The sequence below is a fragment of the Geotrypetes seraphini genome, chromosome 3 (assembly GCF_902459505.1).
Source record: "Geotrypetes seraphini chromosome 3, aGeoSer1.1, whole genome shotgun sequence".
Classification (NCBI taxonomy): Eukaryota; Metazoa; Chordata; class Amphibia; order Gymnophiona; family Dermophiidae; genus Geotrypetes; species Geotrypetes seraphini.
Genome location: NC_047086.1, coordinates 358,416,792 through 358,433,282, shown reverse-complemented (window position 1 = coordinate 358,433,282; position 16,491 = coordinate 358,416,792). Strand labels below are relative to the sequence as shown.

Below are 16,491 nucleotides of genomic sequence, written 5' to 3'. Positions count from 1 at the left end.
TCCTTTCTCACTGACTTGGACTCCTGGCTTTCCTTCTTTCTCAAACCTTTATCTCCTTCCCGCATTCCCAGATCTACCTTTCCACACCAGAAATATAAGCAGGAATCCAGCCTCAAGTCTGAGTCTGCCTGCCTGGATGTCTCTCTGCCAACTGAAACTAAACATGGACAGTCTGGGCTTCTTATTTTTCTACTACTACTACTATTAATTATTTCTCTAGCGCTACCAGGCACATGCAGCGCTGCACAGAGTCGCAAAGAACAAGAAAATAGTCCCTGCTCGAAAGAGCTTACAATCTAAACAGCCAAGACAGACAAAAAGGATGTCATGGATACAGTTAAGGAGAACGGTTAATCAGCTGGCTGGTAGAGGAGTAGGGTTAAGGATTGAAGGTTATGTCAAAAAGGTGAGTTTTCAGACTACTTTTCCCCCTAAACCCACACTCTCTCCTACCTGTCTCGTCAGCTGGAAACCTTGGGAGTCATCTTTGACTCCTCTCTCTCTTCCTCTGAACAAATCCAACAGACTGCTAAAACCTGTTGTTTCTTTCGCTCTAATAGCACAAAACATTGTCCCCTCCTTTCCGACCACACTACCAAAACCCTTATCCATATTCTTTCACCTCACGCTTAGATTACAGTAACTTGCTTCTCACAGATCTCCCACTAGACCAGGGGTCTCAAAGTCCCTCCTTGAGGGCCGCAATCCAGTCGGATTTTCAGGATTTCCCCAATGAATATGCATGAGATCTATGTGCATGCACTGCTTTCAATGCATATTCATTGGGGAAATCTGGATTGCGGCCCTCAAGGAGGGACTTTGAGATCCCTGCACTAGACCATCTTTCTCCCCTTCAATCCGTTCAAACTTCTGCTGCGTGACTTATAATCTGACAGTGTGGCGATACTACTATCACTTCATTGGCTCCCTATCCATGTCCACATACTGTTCAAACTACTCATATTGACTTACAAGTGCATTCACTCTGCAGCTCCTCAGTATCTCTCCACTCTTATCTCTCCTTATACTCCTCCCTGGGAACTCAGTTCATCGGCTAAATCTCTCTTATCTGTACCTTTAACCTCCACTGTCAATTGTAGACTCTGCTCCTTTTATCTTGTTACTTCAGGCGGAATAGAAGTCCCTAATGTAATGTAATATGCCTAAAAGAGTCTTCCCGAGTCAGTACATCAAGCTCTGTCTTTGGCCGTATTCAAATCTAGGCTAAAAGCCCACCTTTTTTTAGGCTGATTTTAACTCCTAACTCCTATTCACTTGTTCAGAGCTAGAGAATGACACGGGGAAAAAAATTTGTCCCCATATCTGCCCCGTCCCTGCAAACTCAGTCATTATCCCTGCCCCATCCCCGTGAGCACAGTCCCCATGAGTTCGGTCCCCGTCCCTGCAAATCATCTGATCCCATCCGCACAAGCCTCGAATAGTTTTATACTGAACTTATTTTATTAAAGTATAAAAAGAAACTATATGTACAATTGTCATTTTATAAATCAGAAGTCTGGCTGCCGAACAAGAGGAAGATCTTCAGCCGCCAGGGCTTTGTTTATAAACGTTTATCAACACAGCAACAATACTACTTTATTCTAAAGCAAAAAAAAAAAAAAAGTAAATAGAAAATTTTTTCTTTTTTTGTCTGGTTACTGCTTTCCACATCTTCTCGTCATTCTCTTCCTTCCATCCACTATCTGCCTTTTCTCTGCCTCTTCCATATAGCATCTGTTCTATTTCTATGCCTCTACCAGAAACTGTCTACCTCTGCCTTCCATCTCTCTTTGCCCCCTCCCCATTGGTCTGGCACACATCTTCTTCCCTCCGCTCCCCCATGGTCTGGCATGTCTGTCTTCTACACTTCCATCTCTCACTACCTTCCCCAGGTGTTTTTTTAGCATCTGTCTCCTCCCCCTCCCCCAATGCTCTGGTATCTCTCTCCTCTCCCTTTCCATTCCTTTTCTTTTCTGCTCTTCCTTCTCAATTTGTTTTCTACCTCGTCTACTTTCTTATTTTCCAGTCCTCAATTTCTCTTTCCTTGTGTCTACCTACAGCGCCACCTCTTTCCTTCACCCCTTCCAATATCTCACTAACTTTATCCTCTTCCACAAATCCAGCATGTGTTCTTTTTTCTTTATCCCCTCCTTCCATCCAGTATGTGTTCCCTTCTCTCTCTCCTCCCCACTTCCCTTCAGTATCTGTTCCCCTCTCTCCTCCCCACTTCCATCCAGCATTTGCTTCTCCCTCTCTCTCCACTTCCCTTCAGCATCTGTTCTGCTCTCTCTCCTCCCTACTTCCATCCAGTGATTGCTCCCCCCTCTCTCTCTCTCCTCCCCACTTCCATGCAGTGTCTGCTTCCTTCTCTCTCCTTCCCATTGCCATTCGACATCTGTTACTCTCTCCCCACCCCCTCTCTCTCCACTAACCTTCAGCATCTGTTCCCTCTCTCCCATCTCCACTTCCATCCAGCGTCTGCTCCTCCCTCTCTCTTCACTTTACTTCCCTTCAGCATCTTCTCCCCTCTCTCTCCTCTCCACTTCCTTCCAGCATCTGTTCCCCTCTCTCTTTCCTCCCCACATCCATGCGGCATCTGCTCCCCTCTCCCTCCCCACTTCCATTCATTTTCTGCTCCCTCCTCTCTCCTCTCCATTTCCCTTCAGCGTCTGTTCCTCTTTCCCTTCCGCTTTGTCACCACTCAACCTCTTCCTCTCATCGGGCCATCTCCCTCCCTTTCCGTAATCTTCGCAGGCACTTTTCAGAATTGAGGTTTTCTCTCTGAGCAGCCAGACGCCACAGCCTTCTCACAGGTTGTGCGTGACTGTCCCGAAGCTTCTCCTCTAATGCAACTTCCTGTTTCCGCCTGGGCGGCTCACATAAGAGAAGCTTCAGGACAGTAGTGTGTGACTTGTGAGAAACTCTGAAAAGCGCAAGTGAAGGTGAGGGGAATGGAGGTAGATGACTCGACGAGGGAAAAAGATGCCCAAATCGCAGTGATCGGAAGGGAGGGGGCTGCTGGACCACCCGATCACGAGGAAGGCTGCTGACCGGGAGGGGTGGGAAGGTAGGCAACACATGGCAGATACTTTACTGCAAGAACAAGGCCATTCACCAATCCACGGGGTGGTAAATGGCTTTGTCCCCGTACCCGCAGCTACCAGTATTTTTTTTGCCCCGTTCTTACGGGTTACCCACGGGTAACAGTCACCGTGTCATTCTCTATTCAGAACTCCTGTCTGTTTTATTATACCCACAATAAGTAATTCCCTAATCCCTTATTTGTCTTTCTGGATTAGATTGTAAGCTTTGTCAAGAAGGGACTGTCTTTACCAGTATATTCAGGGTTCTGGGATGCTGATCCCAGGTAAAATTACATTATTCGCCAATGACACTAAGCTATGCAATGTAGTGGACAGTGCAACTGTGCCCGACAATATGAGGCAGGAACTACTTTTACTGGAAAAATGGACTAGTACTTGGCAACTGAGTTTTAATGCCAAAAAGTGTAAGGTTATGCACCTTGGTAGCGGTAACCCCTGCAGAACATATATCCTGAATGATGAAACCTTAACAAGAACTGTCGCAGAACGGGACCTGGGTGTAATCATTAGTGAAGATATGAAGACTACCAATCAAGTGGAGAAAGCTTCAACCAAAGCTAGACAAATGCTGGGTTGCATCCGAAGAAGTTTTGTCGGCCGAAAGCCTGAAGTTATAATGCCGTTGTACAGGTCCATGGTGAGACCTCATCTGGAGTTCAGTTTTGTAGGCCGCATTATCAGAAGGATGTGAAGAGGATGGAATTGGTTTAGCGAATGGCCACTAAGATGGTCTCAGGATTCAAGGATCTCCCATATGAAGAACGTCTAAGCAGGCTGCAATTATATTATCTCGAAGAACGCAGAGAGAGGAGTGACATGATAGAGACGTTCAAATATCTTACAGGCCTTACTGAGGTAGGAGAAGATATCTTTTTCCTTATAGATCCCACGGCAACAAGAGGGCATCCGCTCAAACTCAAGGGTTGGAGACTTCATGGCAACATCAGGAAGTACTTCTTCACCGAAAGGGTGGTTGATCATTGGAATGGTCTTCCACGTCAGGTTGTCGAGGCCAACAACATGCTCAACTTCAAGAGACGATGGGATAAACATGTGGGTACACTCCGGGGAAATGCTTAAAGGGAGCGTTCTTTTAGGGGGAGGGTTTTTTGAGTGGGCAGACTTAGTGGGCCGACGGCTCTTTTCTGCCGTCATACTCTATGTTTCTATCCCCAGAGCTATATGCTTAGAGAAATTCTCTGCCAGCTCCCACAAAGCTATTAACCAGAGAGAGACAAACTGTTTCTCTCCTACTCCCTTCCCCTTCTGACTCCAACTGTCTCTCTATGCTTTTCTCTACACAGTTTATGAGGCAGAAAAAAAAACTCTGATTCTATCAAAAGAGCCAATAGTAGCTCTCTGCCCCTGGCAGTGGGAGGAGTCCACACAGTGTGCATGATAGCTTCACTGTTGCCATGACGTCAGAGGCCTGCCTGCTGAATTTCTGCACTTAGATTAAGTGAACATAGAGACAGATTTAGGAAACACAGGAATCCCCCTCCTCAATACACTTTAAAAGATGCAATGAACATGCGAATCCCTCTCCTCACACTCTCCACGTCAAGTTCAGAGGAAATCATTCTTCTAATCCACCTTCAAGTTTCAAGGCCCCAAAATATAGAACTGCCTCCCGAGCTACTTACGCCAGACCTTCTTCTATCTTCAGTTTAGGAAAGTGCTAAAAACAAATTTGTTTACATTATAGTCTTGCTATGGTTCATAATGTCTATGTTGCTAACCTTATTAATCTTATAAGAAACAATATAGTATGGTAGTAATGGGTCAAGATACATTTCTTGAGTTGTGTGTAACCTGTGCATAGTCTCACCTGGTCATCACTGGCAAATTCGGGAAACTCTTCTTTGCATTTTCTCATCTTTAGCTGGTCCTCAAAGTGCACCAATCGGTAGGGCTCAGAACTCTTCAGGGCGGTAGTGATCCAGTTAGCAGCCTCATTCCCACAGTCTCTACCCTGAACATCATGGCCGAAGACCCTGGGCGACAAATGCAAAACACAATCCAGGTGACTAACTTGTTTAGCCACCTATTAAGAACATAAGAAATGCCATACTAGGACAGACTGAAGGTCCATTAAGCCCAGTATCCTGTTTCCAACCCAGATCCCAAGGACCTAGCTAGATCCAAGACCAAGATGCACTAAGAGGATTGGTAAGACCATGTAAGTCTGCACCGATCTGATTTTTTGCCGATTCAGAAAGACCTATTGATGCACTAAAAAGTTTGCATGCAAATGATTCACACGGATGTTTGCCGTAATCCCTGACTCTCCAATCTGAAGGATCGCTGTAAAAGCGACTCTCACACATGTGCAGAGCCAACAGGTGAAACCTGAACAGGTGAGGCACAGGGGAAAGCCTCCCGCCACTCATCTGTTCGGGACAGGAAACCTTTTTATTTATTTTTTTAAAGGGCACAGATGCTTTGAGTGTTGCACAAACACAATATCTGCCCCATTAAAAAAAATAAAATAAAAAATAAAGCACCCCACCCCCACCAGCTATATCGTGTGACACAGCCAGTTAGGCATGAATATTCAGCACCAAACCAGCTAGGTTTAGAGGCTAAAACAGGTTGCATAAATAAAAGGCCTACCTGGCCAGATTCTATAAACGGCACTTAAGCTGATATTCAGCACTAAGCAGTTAAGTGCTTAGGACAAGATTCTATAAAGGTTAAGTTGCCCCTGAGAAAAGTGAAACTGGATATTCAATGCCAGTCACAAGAAAAGGCCGGCAGCAGGCAGTCAAAACACTGCCTGCCACTGGCTGAGCATCGTGTCCCTAATAAATTGGTAAGACAAGATTTGCCTTCGCTGAACGCAAGTTCTCTCATTCCTATAAAGCCAAGTCTATCCATGTGGTCAGTAGTTTTGTGTTCTAGTATAACTTCAACCATTTTATGCAGCACTGATGCCAGGCTCATCAATCTATAGCTTCCTGGATCACCCTAGGAGCCCTTTTATAAAACGGATATTACATTGACCATTATCCACACCTCTGGCATTGTAGCTGTTTTAAATGATAGGTTACAGATTTCTAATAATAGGTTAGCTCATGTTCTGATCTCTGGGTTAAATGCCAGCCAGTCCTAGTGATTTCCTATTTCTCACTCTCCAGAAGTCAATGAGCCTCCTAACTGAACTGGAGCCCTTATTGCTTCAGTGTCAAAATAGGTGCACACCTCTTTCCTTCAAAAGTGTCAACAGACTCGTCATAAATTCAGCCTTCACCAGCACAGAATCAATAGATGCCCAGAGCCAGCAATAGAAATACAATCACCAAGCCAGTATGCATCTGAATGCTGTAAAGAAGAGATAAAGGCTGCCTAGCTCCATCTATCACCAAGATTTTAAAACTAGGGCCTTGAAACTGTAACTCACATTTCACTCTTGGTGAGGGCACACCCCTGGTAGAGGTTAGGTGCAGGGTCCACCTTGAGGCTGCAGCAATAATCATGTCTGCAAAATCTGGACTGGATTCTGGGCTGGGACCGGTCATTGCCAAAAGGCCTTAGGTCTTAAAGGATCACTCTTTTTTCTTCCATCCCAGTCCCACAAAATTCAGTCCAGCTTTGGGTTTTATTCCAAACCAGAAAAATATTGCTGAACGTTTATAAAATCAAATAAGATGAGCAGAAAAACACAAAAGAATACAAAGTACAGAAATATCCAGAATCACAGTCAAGGCTTTATCGGTTATCTGCTATTGAAGTACATACTGTAGCTATAACATCCATAGATATAATCTCAAAACTCCCTGGACAAATACTATCTGGAAACTTTGGTTATTCCTCTTGCCTGCAAGGGTTTCTTCCCCTCTTAACCACAAGAAAGTTAACAAGTCTTTGTCTACTTAAATACATACAATGCCACAAATATTTCTGTATCAAGTATCAAGATCAAGCTCCTTCCCTTGGATCCTCACGCTCTCAGAACCTAATGCCTTGGAATCTTCTGTTCTGACTCCTCATACTTTCGCTCTTTAATGGAACATTCCAGCTCCCTGATTCCCCTCCCATGGAACCCCTAGCACATATAATGCCTTTGATTGCCTCTAGGGTTCTTCACTGAGGCACCTGACAGTACAGTCCTCCTGGTTGCCTCATACTACTCTCCAGGCAGATGATGCCTAAGGACTATGAAATATGGCCCCCATCATTGTTTGAAAAAAGAGCAGAACCTCACTTTATGACATCCCCCCCCAAGGCAATGAACATGGCAGGAGGGATGCCTATGCCTTCCTGCCTGGTCAAATACCCCCAAACCATGCCCCACCCAGTCCTGGACCCCCACACCACTGACCCCTCCCGAACCAATCCCCTTCCCTTCCCCAAAAATAGGCAAGAAGGATGCCCACTTCCTCCTGCCTTAGGCTCCTCTCTCAGTATCCTGGATACAGAAAAAGGTGCCCAAGGCCTGATTGACTCAGATGCCTAAATCCCCACCCCTTGGGAGGGGCCTTAAGTGTTTGAACCAATCAGGGCCTTTGAACCCTCCCCATGTATCACATGATGCACCAAGGAGGGGAAGGCTTGCCATTTTAGAGTGTGGGCCTAAAGTAGGAGCCTGGAGCAGGCTTCCTACTTCCAACTTTTCATAAAGGTACAGGGGGAGTTTCAGGAGGGGGTGATAGTAGGGGGGCATCCGATAGCAGTAGGGATTGAACATCCCTTCTGCCTTTTTGGAGGGTTCAGTTGGGGGGACCGTAGCTCGGGGATGCATGCTGCAGGGGGGGGGCATGACACAGGGTGGTTCTGTGTGGCAGGAGGGAATGGGCATCCCACCCGCCTATTTTTGGGGAAGGGGTGGGGATTGGTTCAGGGGAGTCGGTGGCGCAGGAGGACCAGGACTGGGTGGGGGCATGGCGCAGGAGTATTCGGCCAGGCAGGAAGGAGTGGGTATCCTTCCTGCCATTTTCGCTACCATTGGGGGGAGATCAAAGTGCCCATTCATGGTTCAGGGAGGAGGTGCTCGTTGGGGAGAGCCATCAGCTCGGAGGGCGGATTTTTTTTTTTTTTTAATGGGGCAGATTGTGCGTGTGTAACACACGCACAATCTCTGCCATTAAAAAAAATGAAAACAAAAAGCAGGCAGACCTGTCTACTGACAAGTCTGCACTAGTCAGTTATTTTGGGGTCGGTAGGAGCGATCACGATTTTGTATGGGATTTTAGGGCATCGATTGGTGGGGCTAGTTTGAATGGGATTTTAATATTAATAGCGTAATTTGAATAGCTGGATCGGAGAATGAGCAACTGCTCAGAGAAACACACAGCCAGTTTTGTGCGTCGAGTCGGTTAATTCGATCTATCGCAAAATCCGTCAAACCAGTTTAGTGATGATCGTTAAGACGCTTTAAGAACATAAGCAATGCCTCCGCTGGGTCAGACCTGAGGTCCATCGTGCCCAGCAGTCCGCTCACGCGGCGGCCCAACAGGTCCAGGACCTGTGCAGTAATCCTCTATTTATACCCTTCTATCCCCTTTTCCAGGAGGAAATTGTCCAATCCTTTCTTGAACCCCAGTACCGTACTCTGCCCTATTACGCTCTCTGGAAGCGCATTCCAGGTGTCCACCACACGTTGGGTAAAGAAGAACTTCCTAGCATTCATTTTGAATCTGTCCCCTTTCAACTTTTCCGAATGCCCTCTTGTTCTTTTATTCTTTGAAAGTTTGAAGAATCTGTCCCTCTCTACTCTCTCTATGCCCTTCATGATCTTGTAAATCTCTATCATATCCCCTCTAAGTCTCCTCTTCTCCAGGGAAAAGAATCCCAGTTTCTCCAATATTTCTCTATCTATATCTATTTCTGTCTCTCTCCCTTTCTCTTGCTCTCTTTCTTTCTATCTCTCTCTCTATATATTTCTCTCTGTCTCCATTTCTCTCTCTCTTTCTTTCTCTCTCTCTCTCTGTCTCCATTTCTCTCTCTCTTTCTTTCTCTCTCTGTCTCCATTTCTCTCTCTCTTTCTGTCCCTCTCTACTCTCTCTATGCCCTTCATGATCTTATAAGTCTTTATCATATCCCCTCTAAGTCTCCTCTTCTCCAGGGAAAAGAGTCCCAGTGTCTCCAATCTCTCAGCGTATGAAAGGTTTTCCATCCCTTTTATTAGACGTGTCGCTCTCCTCTGAACCCTCTCGAGTAACGCCATATCCTTCTTAAGGTATGGCGACCATTATTGGACGCAGTACTCCAGATGCAGACGCACCATCGTCCGATTAAGTTTAGTGCATCCCCTAGTTAATGTTTCTGAACATGCACACAGCTATTTCTGGCATGGATGGATTGTAAAACCAAGACTGTGTGAAAGCTTCCAAACAGGTAAGGAGCAGTGAGATAGTGCTATTTTGATATCACACACTGCAAGTTGTGTAGCTTTACTGAGGAGGACCAGAGATCTCCATCCAGATTACCTGCAGTTGCGGATGGGGTTGGTTTTGGCAGCTTTGAGAGGCAGGTACAGTTCTTTCATGTCTGTAGCACTGAAGATCAAATTGCTGCCTTCACCTCGTACAGAAATCAGCACCAGCCGTGGTTCCTGCCTTGCACTGACCAGGTGGCCATCCTCCTTTATCACCATCCAGTGCCTGTATTTCAAATATAAAAGAAAAACTTATATACAGGTATTTTGTCAACCATTTCAAGCTTTCCTTTGCATCACATCTGCTCCTACTTGACAAAAATATACATACTTTATTTTGAGGGGAGCAACAATGTCTTTTTTGGGGAGGGGCAGCAATGGCTCCTCTCCTTTTCACCACAGCTTAGTTTGAACAGGGGTTGGGATCCTGTTGCCATAAGCCTTCATTTATAACTACTCTGATGAAGGAGCAATGTTAGCCTATCTTATAGCACCCCCGCCAACTGGACTTATCTACTGCAGTGACAATCCGTGGACAGAACCACACACTACAGCTCCCTTACAAATGTGGATCCTACATGCAGCCACCAGGTGTCGCCATCGAGTGCTGATATCCCTCTCCGAAGCAGATAATGGAGCCTCTATTGTCCCATGAAATGAAAGATATGGCAGTGTGTAGCCCTTGCTGCTGAGCCACCAGACCAGTCAACTCCTGTGCTCTTTCCCCCATAAAATAAAAATGATGTTTGTCAAACTGTTAAAAGAGGCAACACAGAGCACACCAGCTACTTAGGTTGGATTATAATATTACCTCACAGCTGCCACTGGACAGCCTGCTACCACCCCTCCAACTAACATCAATAAAAAGGAGCAGAGATATCTGTAAAAACTCATTTTGTGTTCTTTCATCAAATGATTCCGTTCAGAACAGCTGGAAGCCAATCTTCCTCTGTACCTCCCTCCTGCAAGTCAGTTTAGACTTCAACTGCTTCTGAAAGAAAATTATGGCGTACTAAGAAAGCTGGAGAATGTAAGGGTACCTCTCTCCTGATGAAGAGCGAAACGGGGAACGCTCCGTTGAGCAAGGGCCTAGCTTGGACGTTACAATACAACTTCCAAGCTAAGTACCAATTTTTTTGTGGCTAAGGTTCCCTTTAATATAAATACTTATCGAACAAAGTCACGAAAATATGAACTAACAGCGGAAATTCAGAATTCCTGTGTGTATAAAAAATTAGAAAAATTAAAGATAGAAAGTTTTATATTAAATGAATTATAATAAGGGTTTTTGACTAGTGATAGCTCGCTATTGGCTAGTGTGTCAAGACAAGTTCTAATTGCAGACAAGCTGCGAGCGTTGAAGTCTTTTCCCTTTATGAAAAATGATATATATAAAAAAAATAAAAAATTAATAATAAAAAAAATTAATTATAGATTTCATACATATTTATTATTTTAGAAGGGGTAGTAGTATATAACTAATTAACTGAGTGTGGTGATAGATATATATATATATATACACACACACACAAAAGAGGCAGCTTGTGGAAAGATCTGGTGGCTTGGCAATGCTTGAACTTATATAACTTGGATTTGTTTCCTGTGTCAGGTGTTCTGCATTCTCTGGGTTGGGGAGTCCAAGTCATTGGCTGAGAGGAGAGGAGAGGAGAGATCTACAAAATTCTGAGTGGCGTGGAATAGTTAACTGCAAATTGATTGAAAGAGTACCTTGCGCAGACTAAGGGGTACTTTTATCAAACTGCGGTAGGGGTTTAACGCACGTAATACCGCACGTTAAACCGCCTGCCGCACTAGCCGCTAACGCCTGCATTGAGCAGGCGTTAGTTTTTTAGCCGGCCGCGGGGGTTAGCGCATGATGAAATGTCTGACGCGCTAGCGCAGCTTGATAAAATAACCCCAAAGGGACACCCTTGGAGTTACATAATAGAAACATAGAAAGCTGACGGCAGATAAGGGCTACAGCCCATCAAGTCTGCCCACACTATTGACCCACCCTTTTAAGTCTACTAACCCCTTTAAGTATAATTATACTGCCACTCTACTGACCCGCTCTTTCAAGTCTATACCCTAGTGACCCTATTCCTTGGAATGACCCTCGTAGGGATCCCACATAGGTATCCCATTTATTCTTGAAGTCTGGGATGCTGCTTGCCTCGATCACCTGCACTGGAAGCTTGTTCCAATGCTCAATCACTCTCTCCGTGAAGAAGTACTTCCTGGCGTCTCCACGAAACTTCCCTCCCCTGAGTTTGAGCGGATGTCCTCTTGTGGTCGAGGGTCCTTTGAGAAGGAAGATATCATCTTCCACCTCAACCCGTCCCGTGATGTACTTGCATAGTTAACCTCTGGAACTAGTTGCTGGAGGATGTTCCTACTCCCACTTCATATCGAGCCACTGGAATCGACTGCCCCCCTCCCCCCGCAGATCAGATCCCTTTAGGAAAACAATAAAAACATACTGTACCTCTTCATCTAACCTCCTTGCCCATAACTGAAGGAATACAAAGAAATTATATTGGTACTAGATCCTGGTAAGTGTTGCGTTAGGATAAAAATTTGCATTGAAAAATCTTCTAATATATGGCAAATTTAACCTGTAAACTGTATATTAAGTATGTTTAACCTGTAACCCGTTCTGAGCTCTTTTGGGAGAATGGAATAGAAAATGAAATACTGTAAATAAATAAATTATCATCTACGAGGGGGTCCTGAAAAGTTCTCAGCCCAACCGAGCATTATTTTGCCACGGTAGCTGAAAAGAGTGTTATCTTATTTCGTTAATTGTCAATTTGCAGAAACAAAATTCTATGTTTTTGACATTGTTTCAGATCATTCATTGAACCATAGCCACGTCATTCTCTTCTTGGTTGGGCTGAGAACTTTTCAGCACACGCCCCCCCCCCCCCCCTAATGAGATGGCTTGTCCTTCAAGCAAAAGACTTTTTCTTCCATCCACTAGAGGTCTGCATGGGAACGGGGATCGCGGGAATCCCGCGGGAGTCCTGCGGGAATCCACCCCCTACCCACGGGACTCCCATGGGGACCCCTCTCTAGCCCACGGGATTCCCACGGGGATAGAAGGCTTTGGAAGCAGGGTTCATCCATATAATATAATGGACACGTCAGCCTTAGTAAAAGAGAGGGTTTATAAGTTAATTACCTGAACAGAAAACAAAAAAAGGGTTCCACCACAGAGATTCCACAAGGAAAACAGCAACGCAAACACAAAAGAAACTGTGGAATTGATGATCCTGTCAGAAGTAATTGCTGGATGGAGGTAATTCCTTGCGAGGACGGGTGGGGATGGAGAGGATCCTGATGGGGCGGGTGGGGACGGAGAGGATCCTGACGGGGACGGGTGGGGACGGAGAGGATCCTGGCGGGGATGGAGAGGATCCTGGCGGGGATGGGTGGGGACGGAGAGGATCCTGGCGGGGACGGAGAGGATCCTGGCGGGGACAGGTGGGGACGGAGAGGATCCTGGCGGGGACGGGTGTGGACGGAGAGGATCCTGACGGGGACGGAGAGGATCCTGGCGGGGACAGGTGGGGACGGAGAGGATCCTGACAGGGACGGGTGGGGACGGAGAGGATCCTGACAGGGACGGGTGGGGACGGAGAAGATCCTGGCAGGGCCGGGTGGGGACGGAGAGGATCCTGGCGGGGATGGGTGGGATTTCTGTCCCCGTGCAACTCTCTAATCCACTTTCCCCTTTCAGTCATGAGCTTGATTGGTGAGATAGAGTAGCAGAAAAAAAAAAGAGAATGATGGAGAGCCTTTGCACTGAAGAACAGTGAGCTAGACCCACCCAAAAAAATGTACTCTAGTTCTCAGGCACTGCATTTTGTACTTTTTTTTCCTGCAGCATCTTATGGGGAATCTAGACGTATGAGTATTCTTACTTTGCTACGGGGAAGGGGTAAAACACGGACCTTACAGATCTCACGGATCTGAACTGCACATCCTTGAAAATATGTGGTCCGCGCCAGTTTTAGGGCTCCTTTTACAAAGCCGCGTTAGCGGTTTTAACGCACACACCGGATTAGCGCGCGCTAGCTGAAAATCTACCGCCTGCTCAAAAGGAGGCGGCAGCGGCTAGCGTGCACTATTCCGCACATTAAGGCCCTAGCGCGGCTTTGTAAAAGGAGCCCTTAGTCTCTGGCTCCGACAGACCGCTATGACATTTTAGCACCGACGGATCCTAATGCTTTTCCCTCCCTATGCCGAGGCTATAAGTGACCACAGACCTTAGGGCAAAAGTTTTGCCGCTAGTCTCAGCATAGGGAGGGGAAAACATTAGGATCCGTCAGAGCGAAATTGTCAAAGAGGTCTGTCGGCGCCAGAGACTACAGGTGGCACGGACCTCAGATTTTTAAGGACGTGCGGTTTTAGATCCGCGTTTTACCCTTCCCCCTTTGCTACTGTGGGCACCTGAGCACCCCCAATACCGAGTCAACTCCATTATTCTGATGAGGAAGCATTCTGTGAGTGCCCCCAAACATTGTAAAAAACTGGCTCCTATGGACCGAAAGGCCCTTACCCCGTTTTACTTATACTGTTCTACCAGAGGAGCTCAGAACGGTTTACATTAATTTATTCAGGTAGTCAAGCATTTTTCTCTGTCTGTCCTGGCTCACAATCTACCTAATGCACCTGGGGCAATGGGGGGGATTAAGTGACTTTGCCCAGGGTCACAAGGAGCAGCGTGGGTTCGAACCCACAACCTCAGGGTGTTGAGGCTGTAGCTTTAACCACTGCGCCACACGCTCCGACTTGTTGCGTTTCTCCAACCGGACAAGTCTAGCGCGCACTGTCTACCCCAGTGGTCTCAAACTCAAACCCTTTGCAGGGCCACATTTTGAATTTGTAGGTACAAGGAGGGCCGCAAAAAAAATAGTTAATGTCTTATTAAAGAATTAACAATTTTGCATGAGGTAAAACTCTTTATAGTTTATAAATCTTTCCTTTTGACTAAGTATTAATAATAATATTGTCATTTATAGCTAAAGAGACATATGAGCAAGAAACTTTTATTTTACTTTTGTGATTATGATAAACAGACCGAGGGCCTCAAAATAGTACCTGGGGGGCCGCATGTGGCCCCCGGGCCGCGAGTTCGAGACCACTGGTCTACCCCCCACCCTCCTCCCCCTCTGCCCGCCATACCTGTCCCGGAGGCCGCCGCTCCTCAGCCCCCGCTCGGTGCACAGGGCCTCGGTCAGGGCCAGCCCCCTGCACGACTTGACCGGGTACAGGAAGAGCTGCGACACCGTGCCCACGTGCAACAGGCGCCCCCGCCGCCGAGCGCTGCCCCGACGGCCGAGCCAGACGGCCGCCCCCAGCCCCGCCGCCAGCCCCGCCGCGCACAGCCAGGCGGCCCGGGACTGGCCCAGAGCGCCCCACGATCCGCTCATCGGGGAAGGGGGAAAGGCAGCGCTGCGACCCGGAGGAGACGACGCCCGACTCGGGATCCGGACCGGAGGAAACCGCGTCAGACTTTGGCTCCGAGTCAGCTCGGGGGGGGGGAGGTGGAAGGAAGACCGTGCCTGGCTCGCGATTGGTGCTGGCTCGGATCCGATCTGGAGACCGTGCTTGAATCCCGGGGACTGGTTCTGACTTGGACTCCCGCAGCTCCTTCCTTGCCTCTTCCCCTCCCCCCCACCCAGCAGAAGCTCGGCACTCCGTCAAATATTTCGTTTTTTAAGTTCAATATGTTTATTGATTTTTCAATAAAGTTCCAATAAATTCTTTCTATTTGTGCCTGCATTGGGAGCTACCAGATCAAGACCTAGTTGAGAAAAATTGACGAGCAACCTATGAAATTCAGGTAGTGGAACAATAACAGCTATATTACCCAGAGGAAACAGGTTCATTTACAAGTAAAGTTCTTTCAAGCTGAGTTGAAGGAGACAGGAAACAGAAAATCCCGGGAAAATATTCCTGTTATTATATATATACATATAATTTTTTTTTCCTACTAAATCCTAAGAAAAACTACATAGAAACATAGGGGTCCTTTTACTGAGCTGTGATTTAAAAAAAAAAAAAAAAATAGGCCTTAGTGTCAAATCCATTTTTACTATAGCCATAAAAACATACATTTTCTGGTTTGTTTTTTGTTTTGTTTGTTTTTTTGTATTAATGTTCCCATTGGTATGCGGTCCAGACCAGAGTCCAGAAGAAAGAAACTCTACATGAGAAGAACAGTGGAAGAAGTAGGGTTGAAAGAGGAACTTCCATCAAACCAAGGTGAAAAGATTGCAATTTATTGTACAAGTCCCACAAGAAATATGCAAAAGACCTGACTGACAAGGCATTGTGGTTCAGCAAAAATGCACCTGCCTCAGGGGTCAAGACACTCTGTTTCACAGGGCTGTTGGAAATAAAATAAAACTCTGTGGATGTTATACAGTGTATGAATACAGACTATCTCAGAGGGCAGGATGAACAGATCTCCTGCAATCCAGTGGAAAACACCAGGTTGGGAGCAACTTTCATTTGCTATGCTCAGCACAAATAGCATGCAAACTACTGTGTTTCCCCCAAAATAAGCTCTAGCATGATTTTGGGGATAGGTCTTACTATAAGCCCTATCCCCCAAAATAAGGCCTAGTTGCTGGCAGCAGCACTGCCCCCCCCCCCCTCCTCACGACCCTTCCATATCTCCCTCTCATCCGAACCTTGACCGTGAGACTGAAATACCTGGTAACAAATGGCAGCACAGGCTGCATCACGGCCTGCCCTCCGCACGCTCGGCCATTCCATGCCCTGTTGCTGATGACATCATCAGTGATGCAGCAGAGGAACGCCTGGACGTGAGAAGGGCAGGCCAAGATGCTGCCTGTGCTGCCAACGCTGCCGTTTGTTTCTAGTTTTTCAGCTCATGGTCAGGGTTCGGATGGGAGGGAGAGATGAAAGGGTCAGCGGGGGGGCTGCGCAACGGCGGCGGCAGGGGGGATGGGAAGGATGCTGCACAGGGGGTTGGGAGGA

The 16,491-nt window shown here is 46.6% G+C and overlaps 1 protein-coding gene across 1 annotated transcript in view; it reads right to left on the bottom strand.

Annotated features, from left to right (window-relative positions):
• Positions 1 to 15,019, bottom strand: part of LOC117357845 (mitochondrial amidoxime reducing component 2-like) — a 44,650-nt gene extending 29,631 nt beyond the window's left edge. Inside the window, exons 1-3 of the mRNA XM_033939011.1 lie at positions 14,668 to 15,019; positions 9,533 to 9,706; positions 4,933 to 5,098 (exon numbers count right to left, since the gene is read on the bottom strand). Coding sequence (XP_033794902.1) covers positions 4,933 to 5,098; positions 9,533 to 9,706; positions 14,668 to 14,915 — 588 coding nt within the window. The 5' untranslated portion in view covers positions 14,916 to 15,019. The remainder of the gene's footprint in view (positions 1 to 4,932; positions 5,099 to 9,532; positions 9,707 to 14,667) is intronic.
• Positions 15,020 to 16,491: the final 1,472 nt, after the last annotated feature.